This window comes from Dicentrarchus labrax, unplaced genomic scaffold (assembly GCF_905237075.1).
Source record: "Dicentrarchus labrax unplaced genomic scaffold, dlabrax2021, whole genome shotgun sequence".
NCBI lineage: Eukaryota > Metazoa > Chordata > Actinopteri > Moronidae > Dicentrarchus > Dicentrarchus labrax.
The window spans coordinates 17,595,223-17,618,258 of NW_026136712.1; the positions used below are offsets into that span (position 1 = coordinate 17,595,223).

The window sequence follows — 23,036 nt, forward strand, 5'->3', positions numbered from 1 at the left end:
TTTGATGTCTTCAAGTTAAAGGTAGCATATTAACATTTAATCAATGGGTTATAACACATTTTATATTGTTACAACTGTGTTTTACTATAATGTCATTCATTGTCTGATTATACAGCAGCCGTTGCTAATAAATGAATTAACACTTATTAATGCTACATTATGGGGTGTAATAGCCCATTTATTATACGTGCGTATACTGCTTATAAACGCTAAATATGGTGGAGTGTTAAAGGAAAGTGTTACCAAGCGGACAACCTTGAGCAGCTTGTTAAAAAAAAAATTAAATAGCCTTTACATTGATTTCTCTCGTAGGTTAAATATATTGTAGACACAAAAATCTGATAAATTAAATAAAATTAAAGTTATAAGAAATGGTATTGCTTACTTTTTGTTGTGTCATTCATATCTGCATCAGGTGCATTCTGGATCAATATAAATATTGATTTGTGTTGTGAGTGTGCAGGGTATATTTGTATGCATGACAGAAAAATAAAGATAAATCAATATATAAACACCAGAAACAAAAACTCCATGTTGTTGAGCAGGAAGATTCTTTATTTGCGTCTCATTTTAATAGCAGTAACTTTTAAATATCCTCTTTACAAAGTACAGACTTGGTTTAGTTTCATTCTGTAAGATCAGAGTATCATAGTAGTATTTTAAAGGCCATTCAGGGTTGCCAGCAGCATGAAGGCACACAATGTTATCACCGTGCTCTTTGTTCTTTATTCAACTCCACTGTAATGAAGACTGATTTTGTACTATTGTAGGGTGCTATAAATGGCTGCTTTACCCTTGTTTGAGTGATTATTGATCCTTTTAACGATACTGTAGACGATATATGGGCAACAGGAAGCAGAAAACTTAGTGAAAAGTAATTTAAATCTCCAGCACTAGCAATGACTCACATCTCACTAGTTCCTGACTGTTAGTAATAGATCATTCAGGTGCACCACTTCTCGAAGCATGCTCACAATGGTTTATGCCAATTAAATGACAACTCCTATACTTATGAGTACACAGTCGGATAATACAGTAAGATTTGAGATTGAATGGTTCCCCCCTACAGGGCAGCCATTCAGGTTTTCTCAGGTCTTTTTATATGTAATTTCTGCCTCTGACCATAATATAGGGAGATTTGTATGAATCAGCCCGAAGTTAACTTTTGTAAAAAGCTGGAGTACCCAGAAATTAGAGCCCAGAACTGTTGAGACTGAAGATTAATTAACTCATACATTATTTGTCTCAGTCCAACCAACCCTCGTTTCACCTTCACAAATGTAAGACATGTTCTGCTTCCCTTTGTCTCGTGACAGTAAAGTAAATATCTTTAGGTTTCGGACTGTTGGTCGGCTCAAACAAGCAACCTGAAGACTTATTTTACTATTTTCTGACATTTTGTAGAGCGATTAATTTAGAAAATGATCTGTAATAACAATCAATGAAAATGATTGTTAGTTGCAGCCATAGTGAACTACACTGATAAAATTGTAAGTGCAGTCTTTTGCATTTCTGTAGTGCAATTTCTAACTTATTGGTTGAAATGTATCAATATATCTGCAATAAACCAATATTAGTTGGGCGCCACCAGAAATCCTGCAAAGTCACAGCAGTAAATTGCAAACATACCTACTAATAATGCAGATTTTAATATTTTGAACAGAAAAAAAACAGGCATTAAATCAAATATTGGAGTGTCCAGTTGTCTGTGTGAAGAATACAGGTGGATTTTTATTTAAAAGTCTTAGTGCAGCTCTAACCTCGTTATACAGACGGACCTTTTCCTTGCTCTGTACAGACGTAGCATTGCAACTAGGGATGGGACGGGATATATGATATTATTGTGTACTGCAATAATAGAGAATATTGTGGTGAATTTATGTTATTAATTGTGAATACCCTCACATGGCTTGACTTGAAAAAGCCGTCTAGCTCACCAGCATACAGTCCTACATTAAGTTCCTGATTTATTTTGAACAAGGGGACAATGTGGAGCCCACGTCTGCCCAGTTATTCTAAAACCTGAAGCCTGTCACCACGGCTTACACGTTTTACGGATGTGTGTATGCGAATATAGATTTCAAAATAAAGAATAGGAAGATGAGGTTTCTATCTACGATGCAGGAAATGTATGCTTCCAGTATGTTTTAGAGGTTTAAGTATATTTTGTATCATTATTTTAGTCAAGAAAATCAAAAGTGACATGAAATGTTCATATTGTACAACGCCTAAGTGCAACACATTCAGTGAAAGACATCTACTAACAACACGTCATTTCACGGTTGGGTCTGACAGGTGTTTAAGAGAGTAATTCCCAAGTGGTTTTCCTATCCTCTTCCGGTATGACAGTCCAGTTAGGGGAAGGCTTTCCTGCTGCGAGCCAGTTGAAGTCATCCACCTGGCTCCAGTTGTTTCGGTTCTTGTCCAGGCCAGACAAAATGAAGTCCTCCTCCAGGGTGGGGTACGACCAGGTGAACGGGGCGAAGCTCACTCCCTGACAGTCCTCTATGATGGCCCGGCTGGTGACGTGCAGATACACCTGTGTGTCTGTGGTGTTGTGGGTCCGCAGCTGCTGACAAGGGATGGCCAAGGTACTGTTTCTACAGTGGTCAATGAATACTGAACTAGTCACGGGCCCGCACAGGATCTCACAGGTGTCTATGTGTTTCAGGTGCAGGGTGCTGGGGGACCCGAGCAGACGGACCTTGCAGTTAGTCAGGTGGCTCAACAGCACGTCTCGTTTCTGGATCTCCTCAGCTGTCTTTATCAGATGCACATTGTCCATGTTGGAGAAGCTGCACTGCTCCGAGGCTGCAGCTCCATCGACCGTGGTGCTACCGGGCTCTGCAGGGGGCCGGTGTCCGGTGGAGGTGTGTCTGACGCGGGCGCGGAGGCTTTATCCGTTGAGGCTGACCAAAGCCAGGCCTTTCCCTAAACAGCTTCTATTCTGAATCCTTCAAACCCTCACATTGACTGAGAGCTTCAGTGTTGCTTACAGAAACATCACAGTTGAATGGTTGTTGCTCCCGCCAAACGCTGCCTCGGAGTACTGAATGCAAAGCCTTCTCTATGCTTCTTTCATTACATCTTTCATCCAGTTTTTTATAAATGAATTCATGTCTCTTTAAAATTATCCTCAATTACTTTGGGTGGTGAAGACAAGTCTCTTCATTGTTCACCAAAAAGTTAATTTCTATGGATATTCCTACATTATTTTCTTCCTTTTCCCTATTTAACACTACATAAATCTCACTTACAGTCCCACCACTTCTGTCTATAACCACACTGGATCACTCTTACTGCGTCTAATCTTTTCTCAGTGCCAAGTTACTACTCTTGCTTTGTCTCGTTTCAGTCTTCTGTTACCTTTCAAACTCCAAAAGTGTACATTTTTAATTAAATGACTTGACAAAACCCTCAAATATTTTGATGTCTTCAAGTTAAAGGTAGCATATTAACATCTAATCAATGGGTTATAACACATTTTATATTGTTACAGCTGTGTTTTACTATAATGTCATTCATTGTCTGATTATACAGCAGCCGTTGCTAATAAATGAATTAACACTTATTAATGCTACATTATGGGGTGTAATAGCCCATTTATTATACGTGCGTATACTGCTTATAAACGCTAAATATGGTGGAGTGTTAAAGGAAAGTGTTACCAAGCGGACAACCTTAAGCAGCTTGTTAAAAAAAAATTAAATAGCCTTTACATTGATTTCTCTCGTAGGTTAAATATATTGTAGACACAAAAATCTGATAAATTAAATAAAATTAAAGTTATAAGAAATGGTATTGCTTACTTTTTGTTGTGTCATTCATATCTGCATCAGGTGCATTCTGGATCAATATAAATATTGATTTGTGTTGTGAGTGTGCAGGGTATATTTGTATTCATGACAGAAAAATAAAGATAAATCAATATATAAACACCAGAAACAAAAACTCCATGTTGTTGAGCAGGAAGATTCTTTATTTGCGTCTCATTTTAATAGCAGTAACTTTTAAATATCCTCTTTACAAAGTACAGACTTGGTTTAGTTTCATTCTGTAAGATCAGAGTATCATAGTAGTATTTTAAAGGCCATTCAGGGTTGCCAGCAGCATGAAGGCACACAATGTTAACACCGTGCTCTTTGTTCTTTATTCAACTCCACTGTAATGAAGACTGATTTTGTACTATTGTAGGGTGCTATAAATGGCTGCTTTACCCTTGTTTGAGTGATTATTGATCCTTTTAACGATACTGTAGACGATATATCGGTAACAGGGAGCAGAAAACTTAGTGAAAAGTAATTTAAATCTCCAGCACTAGCAATGACTCACATCTCACTAGTTCCTGACTGTTATTAAAAGATCATTCAGGTGCACCACTTCTCGAAGCATGCTCACAATGGTTTATGCCAATTACATGACAACTCCTATACTTATGAGTACACAGTCGGATAATACAGTAAGATTTGAGATTGAATGGTTCCCCCCTACAGGGCAGCCATTCAGGTTTTCTCAGGTCTTTTTATATGTAATTTCTGCCTCTGACCATAATATAGGGAGATTTGTATGAATCAGCCCGAAGTTAACTTTTGTAAAAAGCTGGAGTACCCAGAAATTAGAGCCCAGAACTGTTGAGACTGAAGATTAATTAACTCATACATTATTTGTCTCAGTCCAACCAACCCTCGTTTCACCTTCACAAATGTAAGAAATGTTCTGCTTCCCTTTGTCTCGTGACAGTAAAGTAAATATCTTTAGGTTTCGGACTGTTGGTCGGCTCAAACAAGCAACCTGAAGACTTATTTTACTATTTTCTGACATTTTGTAGAGCGATTAATTTAGAAAATGATCTGTAATAACAATCAATGAAAATGATTGTTAGTTGCAGCCATAGTGAACTACACTGATAAAATTGTAAGTGCAGTCTTTTGCATTTCTGTAGTGCAATTTCTAACTTATTGGTTGAAATGTATCAATATATCTGCAATAAACCAATATTAGTTGGGCGCCACCAGAAATCCTGCAAAGTCACAGCAGTAAATTGCAAACATACCTACTAATAATGCAGATTTTAATATTTTGAACAGAAAAAAAACAGGCATTAAATCAAATATTGGAGTGTCCAGTTGTCTGTGTGAAGAATACAGGTGGATTTTTATTTAAAAGTCTTAGTGCAGCTCTAACCTCGTTATACAGACGGACCTTTTCCTTGCTCTGTACAGACGTAGCATTGCAACTAGGGATGGGACGGGATATATGATATTATTGTGTACTGCAATAATAGAGAATATTGTGGTGAATTTATGTTATTAATTGTGAATACCCTCACATGGCTTGACTTGAAAAAGCCGTCTTGCTCACCAGCATACAGTCCTACATTAAGTTCCTGATTTATTTTGAACAAGGGGACAATGTGGAGCCCACGTCTGCCCAGTTATTCTAAAACCTGAAGCCTGTCACCACGGCTTACACGTTTTACGGATGTGTGTATGCGAATATAGATTTCAAAATAAAGAATAGGAAGATGAGGTTTCTATCTACGATGCAGGAAATGTATGCTTCCAGTATGTTTTAGAGGTTTAAGTATATTTTGTATCATTATTTTAGTCAAGAAAATCAAAAGTGACATGAAATGTTCATATTGTACAACGCCTAAGTGCAACACATTCAGTGAAAGACATCTACTAACAACACGTCATTTCACGGTTGGGTCTGACAGGTGTTTAAGAGAGTAATTCCCAAGTGGTTTTCCTATCCTCTTCCGGTATGACAGTCCAGTTAGGGGAAGGCTTTCCTGCAGCGAGCCAGTTGAAGTCATCCACCTGGCTCCAGTTGTTTCGGTTCTTGTCCAGGCCAGACAAAATGAAGTCCTCCTCCAGGGTGGGGGTACGACCAGGTGAACGGGGCGAAGCTCACTCCCTGACAGTCCTCTATGATGGCCCGGCTGGTGACGTGCAGATACACCTGTGTGTCTGTGGTGTTGTGGGTCCGCAGCTGCTGACAAGGGATGGCCAAGGTACTGTTTCTACAGTGGTCAATGAATACTGAACTAGTCACGGGCCCGCACAGGATCTCACAGGTGTCTATGTGTTTCAGGTGCAGGGTGCTGGGGGACCCGAGCAGACGGACCTTGCAGTTAGTCAGGTGGCTCAACAGCACGTCTCGTTTCTGGATCTCCTCAGCTGTCTTTATCAGATGCACATTGTCCATGTTGGAGAAGCTGCACTGCTCCGAGGCCGCAGCTCCATCGACCGTGGTGCTACCGGGCTCTGCAGGGGTGCCGGTGTCCGGTGGAGGTGTGTCTGACGCGGGCGCGGAGGCTTTATCCGTTGCTTTGGCCCGAGCCCGAAAGGCGAACTTCTTCTTGGGCAGAGCCTCCTCTCTGGTCTCAGCGAGGGAGGTCTGGAGTTTCTGGAGAGCCGCCTGGGCTCGCCTCAGGTCGTACTGCTTTAGGAACAAGACGCTGTCGTTCAGAAACTTCTGCAGCTGGAGGATTTTGGCCGTCGCCTCTTCCAGCGTTTGGGTCAGCACCGCCCGGTCCGCTCCGGAGCAGCCGGACAGCAGCTCCTCGATGGCCGCCCGCTCCGCGTTGAAGGTGCTGGAGAAGTAGTCGCCCTTTTCCTCCGCGACCGACTGGCTCTCTTTAGCTTCCTTCCTCCGCTCGACATCCTCTATCCTCGTCTGGTGTCGCTTCTGAAGTCGCTCCTGTATCTTGGAGGCGCCGTCAAACGCGGTTTCCAGGCTATCTTCAGTCGCAGCCTCCATGTTGTTGTTTGTCAGTTGTTGCGGAACTTTGTGGTTTATTCTGGAGCCGCAGTTGAAGGACGCACAGCGCCCCCTACCGTACCGGAGTGCACACGGCTGGAAATAATACACACACTGGTTATAAATAAAAAGCAAAAAAACAATAAAAACCCTAAAATATATATTTAAGTTCTAGTCACCCTAAGTTTAACCCACAATGTAAAACGTTTTCTTTAAAGTGTACCTGATAATTGTTTGCCTGTCTAAAATTATTTATTTATTTATTTATTTTTTACAATAAATGTAATCAAGAGTTCATGTACACACACATATAGTCAACTCTCTGTAAGAATCAATAAGAAATACAATTAAATGTAAAAAAATATATATATATAATTTAAGTTGTAGTTGTATGTATTTAAATAATTAAAATTGTTGTTGCCTGTACGGTTAAGTGGGCCTATTAAGCAACAGGGCATGTGTATAAATGTATATATAGCCAGGAAGTGGAATATATTGACAGGTGTTACAGGTAATAATAAGCATAATGGTAATTTATACATATTGCTCTGTTGAAGTGTGTTTTTAGTGTGTGGAAGCCAAGATTTGGAACAGCCTTTGAGCTGATGTCAGATATTTAGATATAAGTTTAGAGTAGAGTGTATGTAGTTAATATTTTATAATATGTACTATTTATATTTTGTTTATAGGATAAATATGACAAACTTCTATTTACTGTAACAGCATAGACAATGTAATCTTTGTTGGTATCATGATTTTAAATTAAATAAATAAATAAATGTATAGCATCTTTTTTGTGTTATGTGCTATTTATAGTTTTTTTAAAATATATATTTTCCTGGTTTAATGTTTATTTGGTGTGTTAAATGTGTTTCGGTTTATTGATTAAAACCAGATCTCCACAGATAAATTATCATTATATGCACAATATTTGTTAAAATCCTATTACTTTACTACACATTTTATATATAATTACATTATAAGTATAAATAATATTATTACATTTAAAGTTATATACAGTCTTTGTTGGTATTTCAAAGTAAGAAAGACACAAAGTGATATTCTATAATAAATAAAACATAATGTGAGTGCAATTTAAACCAAATCTTCCAACTACAACAACAAACTGAACACTGTATTAACTCAAACTTTTTGGATTATACAAACTCTGTGCACTGGCAGGTAACTAGGAAACACTTTCATACACAGCAGTCACACCTGAGCTACGTCAAGGTGTGGCACACACATCAAAGGCCCGCCCTCTACCGTTGGTAATGATTAAGTCTAATAACATTTATCTGTAATTCCTGAGGGCAGTGAAACATGCTATTATAATTCAAATGATATAAAAAATAATGTGTATAATAATAACTTGTAGTTTGTTTTTAGGCTTTATTGTCTATTCAGATTTTGACAGTCGTGTGCTTCCATTGTGGACTGATGATTTGGGCTGCCTTGTTCTGTGCACTACCCCAACAACCCGTGCGGTGATGGCGAGGAAACCCCGTTGACAAGGCACTGCTTTTTCATGACGGTGAGTTTCCCTTTGAGTGTATTATAATTTTGTGATAAAAATTTCAAGGAAAAAACACACACAACCTCCTTCCTCCCTTCCTTCAGGGAGGGAAGAGAGTTTGAGCGGAGAGAAAAATCTATCCGAGGCAGAACAGGGACAGTGAGAAAAATATATGAGTGGGAGAGGGAGAAGGAGGAGGAGGAGAAGGAGGGGGGGAGCAAATTAAAAGTTGCCAAATGGAGATATTGGGTTTCAAGAGGAGTGAGACAGGAGTAAAAGGGTTTGCCTCTTTTTTGAGTCGTCTTTATGTTTTGCTAATCGGGATTAAAATGTATGGCCGGGGCACGGTTCAGTCCCGTGGCATTTTCAACGAATTCCAACCGTCGTTTTTCAAAATAGGCGTCGTCGTCGACACCGCCGCGGCTAGCTAACCAGAACAGGCCGATGTTTTTGCCGTTAAAAAATGTCGCGGAGCGTGCCGTTACCGGGAGCTACCCGACCCAGGACACGGGTTGATACAGAATACCCCGATTGAATCGCGTCGGTTCGACATATCGAGACAAATGTGACGTTTTTTCATGCTGGCAGATGAGCCACATAGAGGACAAATGAAAGCCTCCCCAGCAGAGACAGAAAAGATCACGTCAGCGACGACCAGCCACGGGCTGGACGACGACGGGCGTTTTGTGCTGCTTGAATGCGATTATCATTCCGTCGATTCAGTCTATTTTTGGAAATAAAAACTCGCAAGCTGTACATTAGCTGGCTTTCTAGGGGGGGGAGGAAATAAACGCCACACCGAACTGGTGGTGGAGGAGGGGAGGGGAGGGGGGGGGGGGGACTAGCTTGGTTTGAGTCGAGGCATGCATGCTAGGGCGGATTTCGGAGGCTGAATTTGAGCTCGAAAATTATACAAAATGTTAAAGCGTTTCAGGGACGTTGGCTTTATTTTAATACGTTTGATAAAAATCGCTTTTATATCTTCTTCTGGTTCTGAGATACTAAACGTCCTCGGTTTTTGGGTCCACCATAGGCACTTGAGCTCTGTCTTGTTCTTCTTTTCCCTTTTTTTAAATGTAAAGTTAGTTAACGTTGGAATGTCCGTTGAATTATGGAATGCTCAACTGCCGATATTTAAACGTTGGATTTAACGGTCGCGTTTGATGATTCTGTTGGATTACTGAGTGATATTTTATTTATTTTACATATATAAACAGTCCACAACTGGATTTTTTTTGGTGTGAAATAAAATGGCACTGTGTTAATAGTTTGGTTTCCGTTTTTTTTTTTTGTTTGGAAAGGGTCGACATTTGCTTATAAATATTTTTGTAACACTTGTGTCCACTTTTTGAAGGACAAAGGAGCCTCACTGCATGTGGTATCCCCTTCTCACGAGAAAATTTAGTGTTTTCGGTACGGATATGTTACAAAAACAAATCACTAAATATCCTATGATTTAATTTGCTTTAGTAGTTTTTTGTGGTATTTTAAAAAAAGTCAGTTTTAAAACACCCAAGTTTGTACAGCAGTCCTGTCGTTCTTTGTTCTCCCTGGACCAAAGATGGAGGCTGAACGAGGCTTAGTTGTAAAGACAGCCCATGTCATGGTAACAGCCATTTTGTAGCATTGCAGTTGAAACATTTTACACAGCAACACAGCCTATGTTTACTCCATGACTTTAACACAGTACAAAATAACCACTAATTTAAACACCATTTTGTCCAAATGCTGGATTATAGTGACTAAAGGAATTTTGACACTCTCACACGTGTATATGTACGTATGCATAAGTACAACTATTACATTAAAATAGATAAAGTAACCTGTTAGATATCCAAACACTCATACCCCATTACTCTGCTGTATCAAATTAGTGCTGATGGGCTTGTTCCTGTTCCCCTTTTTTTTATTAATGGTGCACCAAGATAGCTGCATATTTGCTGTCTGGCTGGCTGACACAACATAAAGCCAACACCTCTTTGCAATGTAGAAACTCAAAACAGCCATTCAAGTTATAAGTGGAGCAAGGGTGGAGTTATTTACACTCAAATGCCCGTTTACACTGCAGACTGGAAAGACAACCAATGCGGGACAGCAGAGCAGGGTAATGGGTGGGAGTTTGGTGTGTCAGAGACAAACATCTGTTGGAGGGGATGAAGGCCATCCTGCCCTTTACTTACATACAGATCTGTCCCCCTTCTTCCTCTCCACTCCCCCATTTCACACACACACACACACACACACACACACCCATTGCTGTCATCTCCGCTACCCCCACTCTCAAGCACTCCCTCTATCTCACACTTATAATTTTGTAATCTTACTAAATGCAGTTTCTCACCCTACAGCCCAGAAAACAAAGGGTGTTAAATGACTGAATCCATGCTTCCAGCAGGAAATCTGTGAGTGAGATGTACTTACTACCAACATAACAATACATATTTTAAGTTTTATACAACTCAGTACACACCTACATCAGAATAAAACCAAAAGCACGGTTTATTGTCATGATAAATGAAGCTATTTGCCATTGACTTATACACATTTAAACACAAATGATCAAGTCTTTCCTCCATACTACACTGCTATGATCTTATCGCCTTATTTCGTTCTGTCCCTAAATCACTCCATAATCTTTCAGGTGTCATGGATGATGAGGACGATCGCCGTCTTCTGGATATTTTAGGGTAAAAACCTCCACACTGACATTTGTATTCACCAGGCAGTTCCACAATGTGGCCACACATATGTACAATTGTCTTTTTTTTTAAGTACGGTTAAGCAATATTACAAGGGTTCCTATTTGAAATCAAAGCCACGAGTGTAAACTTTGTCAAATTAGGGAAGTTAATAATCTTAACGGCCCCATTCACAAGAGATTTATTGTGAAACATCTACTTCATCACTTCTACTCTGGATGAGTTAAATTACACATTAGTGAAAATAAATATGTGTTACATTAGACCTGTTTTAAGGTTTGTTCTGTTCTCCTTTCAGAGATGTGGATGCGTTGAATGATTATCTCCATGGCAGCAACAGCAAGTCTGTGAGTGACTCTTTCAGTGTGTGTGTGTGTGTGTGTGAATAGATACTTCAACTTGTTGCATAAAGGAACTGAGTCCATTCACTCTTTGTTTTCAACCTTGTTTCTGCAGATTGAGGAGGATGATGTAACAAATGCAGCTTACGGGTCGGATGGATCCTTCTTTTCTAGTGACACGGTGAGTGTACTGTCAGGCTTTTAGGGGGATTTTGTCTCGAGAGAGAGGATCTGTTCAACACACTTAAAAGTCCAGTGTGTAACATTTAGGTCTACTTGGAGAAAATGGAGTATGATATTCATTTGTTTGTTGTCTTTAGTGTAAAGTCACCTGAATGTAGGACCTTAGAAACAGCAGTTTTTATCTACAGTAGCCCAGAAAGGACAAACCAAACACTGGCTATACATAGGGCCTTTCACATAATTTGCAAGTTCCTCATTCCCAGGTTGTCATATACAGACGCGTCTGAACCCGGGTCGTCCTAATCAGGGGAAATACACTAATGTTATTTATGTTATTTTGTGTGTTATTTTGTGTGGAGATAAATAAAAGTTATATTATAAAAAGTTCATAATAAAGTTCCCTTTTTTGTACTGATGGTAAAAAATAGGCCTACAGTGACGGCTGTCATATGCAGTTCACATACAAACTGTTTCTTTCTGCTCATTTTCTCTGAATGTGTCCCGTAGGCTGGCTCCAACACTGGCCTCAAGGATGGCTCCTCTTCAATGGGGGAGTTCGGCGAGGATTCAACAGGCGCAGACCTTCAGCTCTCCAGTAGCCTTTCATTTATCGAGGATGAATTGGGGCCAGAGACCTCCCCTGGAGGGGTGGATCTCGGGGGCGAGGACCAACCCTTCGATATCCTGCAGAAGTCGCTCATGGAGGCCGATATCACGGAGCAGACGTTGGCCCAGGAAGCTCTACTGGACTCCCAGCCCGCTCCCACTCTAGTGCAGGCTCCCGTTCCCTTCCCCTCCCAGCTGGTCTCTGGGGGTTACGGAGGGGGAGTGGGCGTGGTAACCACGGCGACAGCTGCTTTCCCCACGGGCCAGTTCCTGCAAGGGGTGTCCCCGCTGCCCAACGGCTCCGCCCAGCACATCCAGGTGTTGGGTTCGTTTGGGACGGGCGGCGGTGTGATGACTCTGAGCAGCTTGGAGAGATCTCCTCAGATTGTGCTAAGGCCGGGGGCGCCTGTATCTACAGCGGGCACGGTAACACAGGGGCAGGTGTTTGCTCCTACCCAAGGGCAGGTAGGCCAAGTTGGTTTGCCTTTCAAAAACATCCCCCTTCAAAACATCATCATCCAGAGAGGCCCGGGAGGGACCCAGACTCTTGTCAGACCTATTCAGCCTAAACCCCTTCAAGCTGGAGCTCAGACTGTCTACAGCCTTGGTCTTCAGCCCACTCCCACCACCATGGCTAATGTAGTTAACGCTAACACTGCTACTCCTGGGGGACAGTACACAGCCAACGGCTCCATAGTAGTGCAGCCGCCCCTGGAGCAACAACAACAAGCACAGGCCCAGACAAATATTCAACCTGGACAGTACTTGCTGCCCAGCTCTTTGGCACTCACTCCGGCCAGCAGCATCCACAATGGCCCCGCTGACCCCAACTCAAATGCCCTAATTACCAGTCAGAATGCGGTGCAGATTGTCGCGGGGCAGAACTTCACTGCACAACCAGGAGGCCAGCTAATTTTGAATCAGGGAGTAGTCGGTGGGAGTCAGGCTGTAACTCAAACATGGACCGGAGTTTCTTGCGCTAGCTCCGCTCCCGTGCAGACATCGTGCGCTCCTGGGCGGCTGACTCTGGTCGGCCCGGCGACGGCGGCGATCGGCGGTCAAAGCCAAGTGACGGCTGGCCCCGTTCAGCGCCTTCTAGTGACTCAGACTCAGAATTGCACTTCTCTGTCCCCTTTACCTTGTACTGTGACACAGGATCAACAAGACTACAGACAGGTATGAGAAAGCAAGTTCATTTTCAGACTGTTCTGTTTATTTCCTGAGAACTTTTATCTGACGTTTAATTTTGGTTCTTCAGAATTCTTCATCACCTGCCCTCAAACAGGACAGGCAGGGGCAGCTCAGCAGCATCCATGGTAACAAAAGTTGATTATTGTTTCTGTCAGTGATGAATACATTTAACTGCTCCACTTTGACCTAATGAGGCTGCTTTGTTGTTTTTTATGATCTCTCTTAGCCATGACAACCATGACTCAAGATTCAACGCTAAACTCTCAGGTATATCACTCATTCGGCAACTTTTTTCCAACGTTTTGCACTCAGTGTATATTTATTCATGCTGATAGTCGTTGATGTCGGTGGTATTATAACTTTGGTATGTATACTTTCTCTTTCCAGGTCAGTGCTCAGAAGAGACCTGCCCTTCTGCCACTTACAAGAGGAGGAATGTGAGTTATTTCTTTAACTTACTGTACATTATTTAGATATTTTGTGTTGTCTCGTGTTTCGTATAGCTTGTCATTCAGCCACTGAAGGAGCTCGTCTCTTTTTCATGTTATCTCTAAAGGATTTTACAACAGCTGAGGAAGGATCATGCTGGAGTTCAGACCTCAGATCGGCGTAGATTCACTTCAATCGACGACGCGCTGCAAAGACTCCTGCCATACCACGTGTTCCAGGGGGCTCCACCCAGCCAGGATGAGTTCTCACAGGGTACGGCTTTGATTTTATTTATCTTCAACCTAAATCTGCACGACAGGCAGGAAACTGCAGCCACAAAGAGCAGCACGTTTATGCTGAAAGTACATTGTGTTTGCAGAATCAAAGTACCTTGTAAAAATAGAGCTTTTGTGTTTTTGTTTACAGTGGATGATGAATTTGAGGTAGTTGCCACTCAGGTGTTGAAGAGGACCCACGCCATGGTAAACAAATACAGACGGCTGCTAATGGTGGAAGCTGAGGTAGGCCTGCACGTGTGCAAATGGCTGCGTACATACATGTGTTTCATGTTATGACAGGCATAGGGCTAACAGGTTGCCTCTCCTCCCCCAGCGTTCAAGTCCGTCTTCAGAAATGGTGATGATTGACAGGACCTTCAACCAAGAGGAGCGCAGCAACCTGACACAAGACAAACGCACGGTACTAGTGGATCCAGGTAAAACAAATAAAAAAGGAGTACAGCCATTTGGAGCAAATTATGTTCTCACAGGTTTTTATTTAACTCTTCCGTCTCTTCTTTGTTTTATAGACAGCTTCTTGGAAGACTTCTGCTGTGGGATGAAATCCAAACTTTTCCAAGATCCCCTCCCCTCTCAGTCGTTGTCCATCTGTAGTTGGAATGAGTCAGACAGAGGCTCTACTGAGCCACCGTACAGGACAGACTCCCAGCCCGGGTATGGAGACCCGGGAGGGGGTGGGGCCGTAGGTACGGGTGCAGCAGATAAGCTCCACCCTCCACACTTAGAAAACAAGAGCGTCCTGGAACTGAAGAAATCCCAGCAACACTATGGGCCCAGCAGCGCCAGCAACAACAGCCTCACCGCTGCCAACAGTTATCCCCAAGGTAACCCTTCACCTTTTGCAGCAACGGCAGGAGGACAGACGCACTACCAGGTGTCTCACCACCTGTCCTCCCACCCAATCCAGCCCCAGTACCCCTCTCAGCTCACCTCACCCCCTCATCCCGACACAGACTCTGCTCTGGAGGCGGCAGTCAACAGCATCTTGGAATGTTAAGACTGATCATCCCTGTATGGTTTCAAATAATTTTGTGTGTGTGTGTGTGTGTGTGTGTGTGTGTGTGTGTGTGTGTGTTTCTTTTTGTCCAACTCTCCTGTTGTAATATTTGTGGTGTTTCGCCCACAACCCTGTGTGAAGAGAGGTTAACTCTTCTTTCAGGTCTTGTTATCTTTGTAATACCATCTCCGGCCATGTAGCATGTATTTAGTTCTTTTTGGTTCATTTTGGGGAGTTTTTTGAGGCATGACGTAGGAGTCAGGGACTCCGTCAGGGTGCCGGGTGAAGACAGGCACCTGAAATTACCTATAAAGATCCGGGAATGTGTGCAATGGACTAACAGATGGAAAATGTTGTTGTTTTGTTTATTTTAACCTTATTTAAAAAAAAAAAAGGTAGGGTCTGTGATTTCAGTAGCTTGAATGTAAGAGTGTCCCTCTCTTCACACACAGACACACACACACATACACACCATAAATATTTTGTGCCAGTTGATTACCCCCCCCCCCACTACCTATGCTGAAAAACAGGGATGAGGAGGAGGGACAAAATGACGACTCTGTGCCTAATTGTAGGTTTTTATTTTGAAGTGTTTACATGAAGAAGCTCTATTCAAAAAAATATTCATTCACTCGGTTCCTTCTCACATTACAAACGTGCACAAACGCACACACACAAACACGCTTTAGTACAATGTGTTTAGATTCATGGTTCAGAGGTGTAGATTTCCTTTAAGGTAAGCTCAGTAGAGATACATTCACATAGACAAATTGCACTAAACGTAATGTTGCTTATTTCAGGAACTATATGAATATGAGGCTCTCGTTGATATACAGTGTACGCTAGGCTAAACCGAATGTGAACATTTGGAACTGAACCAAAATCTATTTGCCTGCTTTCAGCTGCCTGCAACAAGGATAACCTCTTTTAATCACACTAGAAACCAGTCAAACTAGTCACATAGTCATATTTAGTAGTATTACTGTACTCAGCAATGCTTTCTTTCTTGTGCTTAAGTCACATTTTCTTTGGCATTTTTCTTTTGTACCTTAAAGGTATGCAAGCTCCGACACAGGACGAATCTCGATCTCAACCACTTTTATCATTTCACAGTTTGTGTCAGGGGAGCTCAGTCCTCAGATTGAGGAATATATGTTACAATATGTTTTATTTTTTTAATTTAGATTTTTATTTCCTCATTTTTAGAAATGACATTAAAAAAAAGGTGACTGTTTTTGTTTGTTGTGATGTGTTCCCCAGCTCTGTGAACATGACGATACCGTCATTAGTTTAAATGACCCTCGAGGGTCATTGATTGTACGTATATTTGTCTGCCTTCTGCATACAGTATAATGATATATTGATCATATCCATCTATGCTTTACAACCTTGACATGTTTATCAGTGTGTGTGTGTCTGTGTGTGTTGATCTGCATACACACACACTGGTCTATGGCTGTGTTTTCATGTAGTTCGGTTGTTTGATTGCCATACTCTTGTCTTTATTCCCAAGTGTTAGTTCATTCCCGCAGGATGTTTTCTCACTTTCTCACTGCGTTTCATTTCAAGCATTTCTCACATTTCCTGTCTTTTTCCCTCTCAGCAGCGCAACCAAAATTCATAATAGGAGAGAGTGTGGTCTCGTCCAGAATCACTGTCAGATCTTTCTGTCTTTGTGCTGGTGATTTAAACAGCTCTGTGGCTTTAGTGTTTCCTCTGAAGCTGTGCCCCTAAAATGACTAGGGGCTCCCGCTGTGTCCTAGTTCTGTTGAGTTTTCCTTTAGTTTCTAGAGCAGAAACTTACCTTACTGTGACGTGTTTCCATTATGATAAAGAATTAATCCTAAATATCCACCATGTATTTCTGTTTTTGGAATGACATTATTGCAGATTAACCCACAGATATCTGCACTAAGCAAGGAAGGCCGATTGCTGCCAACCCGAACATAGGACCAAAGCTTAGGTTAAACGTGGTAAACGCTCTTGGAGTTGATTCTGGATAGTTTCACCTTTCTTCTATTAACATGTCTGTGAAATATGCTTGCCAATAGGCTACAGGAGCAGACCGAAGGCCTTTTTACATGGGGTGATAGATTTTGTGTTTGAGTGCCAGTGGCCATCGCAGCCCGCCTGTATCTCTGCCTATAGACCTCTTATATCTACCAGTGCACACCAGTGAGAAAAACTGGGCTCTCTGCTTTGAAAAGCTAATCTCTAATGACATGTATGGGTCACTTGAGATTTGTTATTTGCTCCTTCAAGCAGTTGCTGCAAGACTTTGTGCCTCTATAGCACTTATATCCACAAGAAAAGCTAGTTTTAGACTCGCACAAAAGAGGTAGGGATGTGTCCAGTGTTGGTGAAACGTGTTATCTCGATGCATATCAGTGTCTGAGAGCCTGGTAGGAACATACTGTGCTTTTTCTCCCGTTTTCAGTGCAGAGATGTGTTTTTATTTCTGCCTCCATTTTCACTGTTATTTTTTTTTGTCTCACTTGATTTGTATAGTTTGTTGTTTTGTATAAAAATGAAAAGTGAAACACAAAATATTTATAATTTTTGTATGGAGAAAAAAAAAAGAATGTAAAACAAACAAAAAAAAGTGAGAAAATGGAAATTATTTTTTATTGTGTTGGCTAAGAAGCGGTGTCAGGAAAAGAAAAACATAACATTACAAACATACTGTCATTTCTTCATATGTAGCTAATGTGTGTTCACTACAGCAGCGAGGAGAGTCAACAATAAATTCATTTTGAATACAATAACAAACTGGTCCAGTCCAGCTGAGAACCTCCTTCAGCGTCCCTCCATTACTATTCTGTGAGTGTTCACAAACTGGCACTGACAGACTAAGCATGCATAATAACATCATGTGACTGGGGGGGGAGCGTTTTGGAAAAGAAAAAACAAGGTTTGCGACCCTCTGCTACACATATACGAGCTTTACACATATACTAATATCAGGATATTTTGGAATTTCATGTTTCTGGGCTGCCACAGTAAGATTTTATCAAGTTAAAAATCTGTTGATTCCCTTTAATCCTCTCATGGAGCCCCAGCACCAATGCCTCTGCACAAAGGAGCTAAGAAAACTCTGCATAGCAAACATTTGACTGCCCAGCCCAGTTGGTTTTGGTAACACAACTCAACAATGACACCTAGTGGAGCCCCTGAGTCACACAGTGGCCCAATAAAGAGTAATTATTAGTAGTTCTCTTGTGAACATTTTTCATTCCTAAACAAAAATAAGATACAAACAGACTTAATAACATAAACATAGATAAGTGAATAAATAATGTGAAATAAAACAAGGTCATTACAGTGCAGTATTTCATTTTAGATGTCCTATACAAGTGTAATCAGTCAAGAATGAAGCTACTGGTTTCAGAATCACAACTCTTCCAGTTGTTAAAGGCATAGTTCAACATGTCGGGATATTGGCTTATTTATTTTCTGGCATCTTATATATGCCAGAAATATATATATTAAATGAAATAATTGAAATCGTGCTCTCATCTGTCTACTAAATACAAGCCAGCAGCTGGTTAGTTTAGATTAAACTGGTAACAAAAGCGACCTACCGGCACATTTAAAGTTGACTTATTAACAGTTTATTTTAAGTTGAATTAACATTTTTAACCTTTTTTATGGGGCTTTTACACCTCGATTTTTGTACGGATTAAACAAACAAGATATAACGTTTTAATTAGTGCTTTAGGTGCTGGTAGGTGGATTTTGTTTACATTTGACAGAGCCAGTATAGCTGTTTCCCTGTTTTTAGTCTTCATGCTACACTAAGCTAAGCAAAGCAGCTTAATATTTAACAGAAATATATGAGACTTGTCTTGATCTCTGCATCATTTTCCAAAATAATGAACTTTTGCTTTTGAATTGTTGAAAAGGAGAGCGCACCTATTGACCAGAAACCAGTTTCTCAGACAAACCTCCAGTGTAAATACTTGGATCTGGATTAATTATATATTATTAACAGAATAAAAACTTAAAGAGTTCCGAACCCTCCCTCTGCCACAGCTGCTGTTTCCTCATACAGAGTCTCGCTTGTCCAAACATCTTCCCTCGGCCTTAGTGGTACTTCCTCCAGCGATCACGCTCTGGAAAACACAGAAAACCAGTTATCTCCAAATCTATGTAGCCCATTACATCAAGCAACCCTGAGAGTAATCCACACACTTACTTATGTGAGGGTAACTCCAGATGTAGCTGAGCACGCAGTATCCTGCTAACAACATGCTCAGTCCACCTATACCGCCTTTCTTCACATCAATATACTTCTTGTAATACCACTGCCAGCCTGATGGAAGCAGAGAGGAGGGGGAAAACGTATGTTAAGCTTCATACATAAGACGATATAATAAAGGAATATTTAAACATTTTGGAAATTGATACCATTGACATTTTGTTAAATCTGCACAAAAAACCAAAGTGTCAAAACAACACGTGGTTTTACAGGGAGTTGTGTGTCAGACAATTTCTTGCCTGATAGCAGTAACTTCCTGCATGGTTAACTAGAATTTTGCCATCATGAAGATCACAAACTGTCATTTTACAAACTATATATAAGGTGAATACATGTGTGGGTTTTAGAGGTGCTGGCAGGTGGATTCCCCCCCTTAGCTGTTTCCCCTGTTCCCAGTCTTTATGCTAAACTAAGCTAATTGGCTGCTGGCTATGTAAATGTCATTTTTAAAAGCATACAATCAGGCACACGTATTTTTAATAAAACATATATATGTATGGGAGTGAGATGTGTGTGACATTCACCTCCTTGCACCATGCTCACTACATCTCTTGGATGGCTCGGAGCTTTGTAGGCCAACCACTTGGGCAACTCCCTCAGTCTCACCTGTCCGAGACTTCGCTGTGTCGGAGCAACTAAAATGATGACACCCAAAAAGAATCAGTGCACTAACAGAGACAGATACACACTCACAACACATCCTCCAATATCATACCTTCGATTTGGTACCGATACCCGTTTTCAGTACCTCACTTTGAGGAATACAAATGTGTATTTCTATGAAACCCTTTTTAATATTTAACTAAAGAAATTCTCTAAATAAATCAGGTGAACAACAACTTTGCCTAAATAAAGTGGTGTACAGTTAGCAAAGTTACCCTTTAAATCAGAAACTGATATCAAAGAATACGTAAACAAGGTTTTGGTTCTACTTTTGGACACATAGTTTTGAGGGTCAATACCCGACATTTTACTGTCAAATACTAACCTTCAGTCCCATTGTCAGCAGTATTTGGTTTCCTGACCCCGAGCTGCAACTTCTCCATTGTCAACACATTATCAGCTCTCAATGTCTCCACCCTCGTCGGCAGAGTTTGTGGTGCACGAGGGAAAAGATGGGGGCTGGCAATCTGGGCGAGTGATGGTGATACTGTAGGGAGTCCTGTCACGTGGTGGCCCTGCGTCAGCCCGTCTTTCATGCTGACTGTATGTGGAAGGGACTTGGCTTGGCTCACCTGAGCTGATAGGTGGCCAGAAAGGAGTGGAGCTGCAAGGGAGGTTAGTTGAGGCTGAGGGGAATCATCAGGTTGCGGGGAGATTAAAGGTATTTTTTTGGACTTTGAACTTTTTCTCTTAACAGATTGTATCTCTTTATGTTGTGAACTTGTGCTGGGAGGCTGGTCTGACACAGATTTGCAGCTATCAACATCCTCTAGAGTCCCAGTTGGGAGTGGAACTGGACTGAGACTTGTACCAGGTCTGATTGGTTTGCTGCTTAGATCATCCACAGTTTGAATCTGGCTCAGGATGCTCGACCTGCTGAACCGACTGGTGGTGTTAGCTCGGCCTAACGTCGCTTTCACATCCTTGAGGGTAATACTGGCCTGGTGACCACTTCCTGATTTCAAGAGCATCTTATTCACATTCAAATCCACAATCTCCCCCATGTTGTCCACCAAGAGGTCGTCTCTTAAACGGGGTCTTGAACTACTTTCATTTGCTGTAGGTAGAGGAGAGCTAGAGGTATCTTTGCTTTTGGAAAGGGATTGTACAGCCTTCTTTGTTTTTGACACCTTCGTTTTAGAGGCACTTTTGTCTTTGTCGGGATTAGTTCTGGTCCCTGTATGCACTGTGGTTCTGGAGCTTAGAGGATCTTCCACAAATGGAGCTGAACCTGAAGGCAGGACCACTGAGGGAGGTTTGGTTTCCTCCAGTGATCCATTAGAAACCTGTTTGGACTTTGCAGCTTCTACCAAAGCACGGAGACTCTTCCTTTTGGGCTTAGAAGCTGTGGGAGACAGTGGTGGGGTGTGGCTGAGGGACACGGTGGTAGAGGAGGGCACGTTGGCTGTCTTGATTTGTTCGGACAGCTTCAGTTTCTTCTTTGTTGATGATGGAAGTGACTCAGAGCTCAGGGACAATGCTTCTGATGAGACCACAGACATCTTTTTACCCTTCCTTGACTGTGCACCTGCAGTCATCGACGGCGTCTGTGTGGACACTTCCCACTTCGCTGACCGTTCGGTCAAGGCTGTGGCAGGCTGAGGGGATGACGTCTGATTCACCTCGACGTCATGTTGGGTTTGAGTTCTCCAGCTCGCTGCCGCCTTGCAATGATGCAGGTGAGTTTTTATCCTTTTGTAAGTTTTCCCGCAGAACGGGCACACCTCTGTGGGGAAAGACAGACAACAGAGAAGTGGTCCTGTGTGGTTAAAACGTATACAGTGTGGCACTAGCACCTCTAGTCACTTATATTAATTATCAGTTCATCTGCTGATGATTTTCTTGATTAATCAGTTGTTTTTTTTTGGTTGGATGTATTTAAATTCCCTGTATTGTCTGATCAACAGTCTACAATTCAAAGATATTCAGTTTATTATCACACATATGGCAAAGGAAGGCATAAAAACTGCACATTTTAGGAAGCTGGAGCTAGAAAATGTAACAAATTTAATCTAATTTGTCACAATAGTTGCTCAGATTTCTGTTGATCGACTGCTGCCTTTAGTTTTAGATACACAGAAACTGTTGATGCAGTTTAATACAACTAAACATCAACCAATATCTGATTAAAGGACGCACAGATAGTATTGTGCACTGATGCAAATGTTGTCATTGAAGTAAAAGTGTCAGTCCCAAATACAAATAACAACACAAACACATAAGGTCACGTGGGGCTCCTGCTTTTGTGAATGACAAACAATACTGTGACACTTACCAGAGCTCATGTCTGCACGCGTCTGTAAAACAGCCAATCAGGGCGCTACATGTCCCCCAACGCGTCAACTTTAATGATAAATTACATTGATTATCACTTTAGTACACAGTGGTGTCACTTATTTAAAAATACGTCTCAGTCAGGGTCGTGTCTGTCTGTCAGCGTGGCGAGAAAAGACCCCTTTTGGGTAGCGCCCGAGGAGCCCGAGTAAAATGAGCTTTATCTGGTTTAGTTGTTCGTTTTATAATTTAGCGGGAGATTTCTTTTTAACACGGATTCCCACTTGGTGAATTATAACGGGGATGTCTGATACAGTTAATCTGAGACCTGTATGATCCTGCAGAGATCGGTCCGGTGGGTGTGGCGCGTTGACTTCCTGCTCTACGTCGTGAGTTGAGATGATTCACCCCTGCCTACTTCCGCCTTCGCGTAAATCCCCGAACATACCGTTTAGTCTTCGGATGTGGTCTGTCAACCGTCCCGCTAAATTCTTGGATATTTCTATGAAGAAGCGTGTTTTATTTCTTCCACATGAGCATTAACGTTAATAGCAGCCAGAAAAAAAAGACATTGAATTACTAATAAAGCGTGGTTGATGGGGTGAAACGGTTTGTGGAGGAGAATATCGCTCCCGGTATTTAGCCAGTTTATGACCTTCCTCAGCAGATGGACTCGCTCGGTTGTCATAATGTTTTACGATCAAGCAGTATTTGTGTAAAGTAGGCCAAGAACCATGTTTAACTTTCAAACAGACACAAAGATTTCAGAGGGGATATGGTTGAAAACAGGCACCTCACACACACATTGGTATTTT

General features: G+C 41.5%; 4 protein-coding genes across 6 annotated transcripts; 1 reads left to right on the forward strand and 3 right to left on the reverse strand.

Moving 5' to 3' along the window:
- Positions 1-534: 534 nt before the first annotated feature.
- LOC127373854 (tubulin-specific chaperone C-like) lies at positions 535-3,172 on the reverse strand. The gene is given in 3 exon segments (XM_051418694.1): positions 535-2,841; positions 2,844-2,909; positions 3,145-3,172. Coding segments are annotated over 3 exon segments (636 nt in total). The 3' UTR covers positions 535-2,299.
- Positions 3,173-3,958: 786 nt separating this feature from the next.
- On the reverse strand, positions 3,959-6,816 carry LOC127373211 (tubulin-specific chaperone C-like). Its single transcript, XM_051417459.1, is given in 2 exon segments — positions 3,959-5,885; positions 5,887-6,816. Coding segments are annotated over 2 exon segments (1,041 nt in total). The 5' UTR covers positions 6,766-6,816; the 3' UTR covers positions 3,959-5,723.
- A 1,291-nt stretch (positions 6,817-8,107) lies between these two features.
- bicral (BICRA like chromatin remodeling complex associated protein) lies at positions 8,108-17,820 on the forward strand. Of its 3 annotated transcripts, none has more exons than XM_051417454.1 (13): positions 8,108-8,299; positions 10,630-10,683; positions 10,923-10,968; positions 11,279-11,327; positions 11,437-11,502; positions 12,012-13,286; positions 13,369-13,426; positions 13,528-13,568; positions 13,689-13,738; positions 13,858-14,003; positions 14,157-14,251; positions 14,343-14,445; positions 14,539-17,820. In XM_051417454.1, the coding sequence occupies exons 3-13, from the start codon at positions 10,928-10,930 to the stop codon at positions 15,024-15,026; spliced, it is 2,412 nt and encodes an 803-aa protein (XP_051273414.1). In that variant the 5' UTR covers positions 8,108-8,299; positions 10,630-10,683; positions 10,923-10,927; the 3' UTR covers positions 15,027-17,820. The 3 variants fall into 3 exon arrangements, with proteins under 3 accessions (XP_051273414.1, XP_051273415.1, XP_051273417.1); XM_051417455.1 differs by lacking the exon at positions 8,108-8,299 and adding an exon at positions 9,112-9,887; XM_051417457.1 differs by lacking the exon at positions 8,108-8,299 and adding an exon at positions 9,112-9,694.
- On the reverse strand, positions 17,629-22,626 carry si:dkey-21c1.4 (uncharacterized protein C17orf80 homolog). The gene is made up of 5 exons (XM_051417458.1): positions 22,223-22,626; positions 20,273-21,673; positions 19,809-19,919; positions 19,222-19,338; positions 17,629-19,138 (listed from the first exon to the last, which is right to left on the reverse strand). Exons 1-5 carry the CDS (start codon positions 22,230-22,232, stop codon positions 19,110-19,112), a joined length of 1,668 nt encoding a protein of 555 aa, XP_051273418.1. The 5' UTR covers positions 22,233-22,626; the 3' UTR covers positions 17,629-19,109.
- Between the last annotated feature and the right edge of the window lie 410 nt (positions 22,627-23,036).

Bases quoted from the DNA above. Each gene is read 5' to 3' on its own strand.
- bicral (XM_051417454.1), top strand. From the start codon at position 10,928: ATGGATGATGAGGACGATCGCCGTCTTCTGGATATTTTAGG. The intron at 11,503-12,011 runs GTGAGTGTACTG...TGTGTCCCGTAG, and splicing joins CCTTCTTTTCTAGTGACACG to GCTGGCTCCAACACTGGCCT. The intron at 14,252-14,342 runs GTAGGCCTGCAC...CTCCTCCCCCAG, and splicing joins TGCTAATGGTGGAAGCTGAG to CGTTCAAGTCCGTCTTCAGA.
- si:dkey-21c1.4 (XM_051417458.1), bottom strand. The intron at 19,920-20,272 runs GTTAGTATTTGA...TCATCATTTTAG, and splicing joins TGCTGACAATGGGACTGAAG to TTGCTCCGACACAGCGAAGT. The intron at 19,139-19,221 runs GTAAGTGTGTGG...TGTGTTTTCCAG, and splicing joins CTGGAGTTACCCTCACATAA to AGCGTGATCGCTGGAGGAAG.